The sequence below is a fragment of the Babylonia areolata genome, chromosome 7 (genome assembly GCF_041734735.1).
Source record: "Babylonia areolata isolate BAREFJ2019XMU chromosome 7, ASM4173473v1, whole genome shotgun sequence".
Lineage (NCBI taxonomy): Eukaryota > Metazoa > Mollusca > Gastropoda > Neogastropoda > Buccinidae > Babylonia > Babylonia areolata.
Window position 1 is genome coordinate 55,511,000 of NC_134882.1, and position 2,500 is coordinate 55,513,499.

The window sequence follows — 2,500 nt, forward strand, 5'->3', positions numbered from 1 at the left end:
GACTATCCAGGTTACAAGGTGACGGCCCACGACAGGTCCGTCACAGCAGTGTTTGTGTTAATGATGTCATCAACGTATCTTGCAATCGTGACGCTATCATCGTGACGTGACGTCATTCCTGACACTGACCGACCGCCTGTCAGTCACGTTACACTGTTTCACAGTGACGCGCCATCGACAAGGACTCGTGACGAAAGGCAGTCAACGCGTCTCCGTCGACGTCATTTTTTTTCCTCTCACAATGATGTCAACGCAAACATGTTCGCAATGATGCAACAATCATCATGTCTTACTGACGTCTTTTTCTCATAGTGGCGCGTCAAGAGGTTATATACAATCACGGCACAAACAAACATGTTTCACAATGATGTCATCATCAACAAGTTTCAAGTGTTCGATCGATGATGTACAAGTCTGACACTCTCCCTCTCTCTCTCTTTCTGTTAGCCTCTCTTTCTCTTCTCTCTCTCTTCCAGACTCTTGTCCCCTCTCTCTCTTCCCTCTGTCTCTCTCTCTCTCTCTAACATCATGGCATAAGTGTTAAAGACTCTCTCTCTTATTTCACTCACCCGCTCGCTCTCTCTCGCTCGCTCTCTTTCTCGCTCTCACTTGCTCTCCCTATTCCACTCTCTCCATCTTTGTATCTCTCCATCTGTCTGTCTGCCTCTCTCTCTCTCTCTCTCTCTCTCACTCTCTCTTATCTCGCTCACCCGCTCTCTCTCTCGCTTTCTGTCTCGCTCTCACTTCCTTTCCCAATGTCACTCTCTCTCTCTTCTTCGCTCTCCCCCCCCCCCCTCCGACACACACACTCTCTTCTCTCCGTTTCTCTCTGGTTCACGACGAGGAACTGTGACACGCGTGTGGGGGTGGGGGGTGGGGGGGGTGGGGGGGTTACTACTACACGATGACGTCAGTGCCGTGCCCGTGTCCGTGGCCGTGACCTTCAAGCCTCAGCTCCTCAGGGGTGATGGTGTAGCTGCCCGAGGTGGTGGTGCTGGCGTCGTCCTCCACAGACAGGCCCCCCGCGGACCCCTGCCGCTGGTAGGACAGCGAGGAGGATGACCTGGGGGGCAGCCAGGGACCTCCTCCTCCTCCTCCTCCTCGACGGTTCTCAACCAGGTCCAGACTACGGCGACTCCTCTCTCCTCCTCCTCCTCCCTGCCCCAGCCCCTGTCCTTGCCAGAAGGGTTTGGTTTCAGGATGCAGGGACACCACGGAGCCAAGGCCGGGGGGGTGTTGAGGATGATGCGGATGAGGATGGTGGTGATGTGGGTGCGGAGGCTGGTCGGAGGGTCGTCTGGGTCGAATCTTGCCACCACCACCACCCGCGCCTGCTCTAGGGTAGGTGTGGTCGTTGCGGCCCTCGTGGTAGCTTCCAGAGTGTTGGAGGAAGGAGGGTCGACCTGTGCCGGTGCCGGTGCTAGGTCTGGGTCGCACCTCCCCCCCTGTCAGATAGGCTCCCATGGCGTAGGTATCTTCGTCGTCGTTGTCGGCGCCGGTAGTGGTGGAAACGGAGTCTTGGGTGTCCTGGTGGTGGTGGGGGTTCTCCTGGAGGGGGCTGAAGGTGCCCAGGGAGAAGGTGGCGGACGAGGTGGGGTAGTGGTGATGGTGGTTGTGGTGGAGGTGGTGGTTGGCCTGGGCCTGGGCCTGAGTCTGGCGGGCTGGGGTTCTGTTGGTGTTGGTCAGGGGAGGGGCACCCCCGCCAGGCTTTCCGCCGTCTGGAAAGGGACAGAGAGAGAAAACAGAAAATGGAATGAAATTCACGTGAAATGAAATGGGATGGAACAGGCAGCTGGGGTGGAATGGGGGAAAATTAAATGATTCAATATGAAACTGAATGAATATCAAACTGAATTGTGATGAAATGGAATGTAACGGAATTATGGAATGAAATGACAAGCAATGAAACGGAAAGGAGTGAAATATGAAATGGAATTCAATGAAGAGTGATGAAATGAAATGAAATGAAATAGTATGGATTATAAATGGAACGAAACAAAAATCGAAGGAAATGGAAATAAACTAAATACGAAAGTAAAATGAAATTAAATGAAATGTCAAATGCAACGAAATGAAAACTAAATGAAATGGAATGGTATGTAATGGAAAAAGAAAGAAACCAAAAGCAAACCAAACTAAAATTTGAAAATGACAAATCTATTCACGCTATTTCTGCAAAGTGTACTGACTGTCTCTTGCCATCCAGCCCCACTTCCAGATACAAGTCAAAATGGAAACGAAAAAACAAACTGAAAAAAGAATAGCAACAACAACACAGAACAAAGAAACAGAAAAGCTTAAAAAAAGAAAAACAAGAAGCAAACAAACAAACAGGGACATTCAAACAAAAAGACGAGAGAAAGAAAGAAACACAGCAAACGAAAAACAAAACAAACAAAAAACCCTCTCAGAAAATAAAAGGCACAACAAAGAAGAAAGAGCGAAAAAGAAACGAAGAAAGAAGAGTAGGGAAGGGAGGGGGTAGAAGCAAAAAAAAAAA

The 2,500-nt window shown here is 49.8% G+C and overlaps 1 protein-coding gene across 2 annotated transcripts in view; it reads right to left on the reverse strand.

The window, feature by feature from the left end:
- The window catches only part of LOC143284124 (protocadherin-1-like), a 95,896-nt gene that overhangs the window by 1,617 nt on the left and 91,779 nt on the right, over positions 1–2,500 (reverse strand). For both annotated transcript variants that reach the window (XM_076590779.1, XM_076590780.1), the window contains exon 8: positions 1–1,718. This exon is cut by the window's left edge and continues 1,617 nt beyond it. In XM_076590779.1, coding sequence (XP_076446894.1) covers positions 898–1,718 — 821 coding nt within the window. In that variant the 3' untranslated portion in view covers positions 1–897. The remainder of the gene's footprint in view (positions 1,719–2,500) is intronic.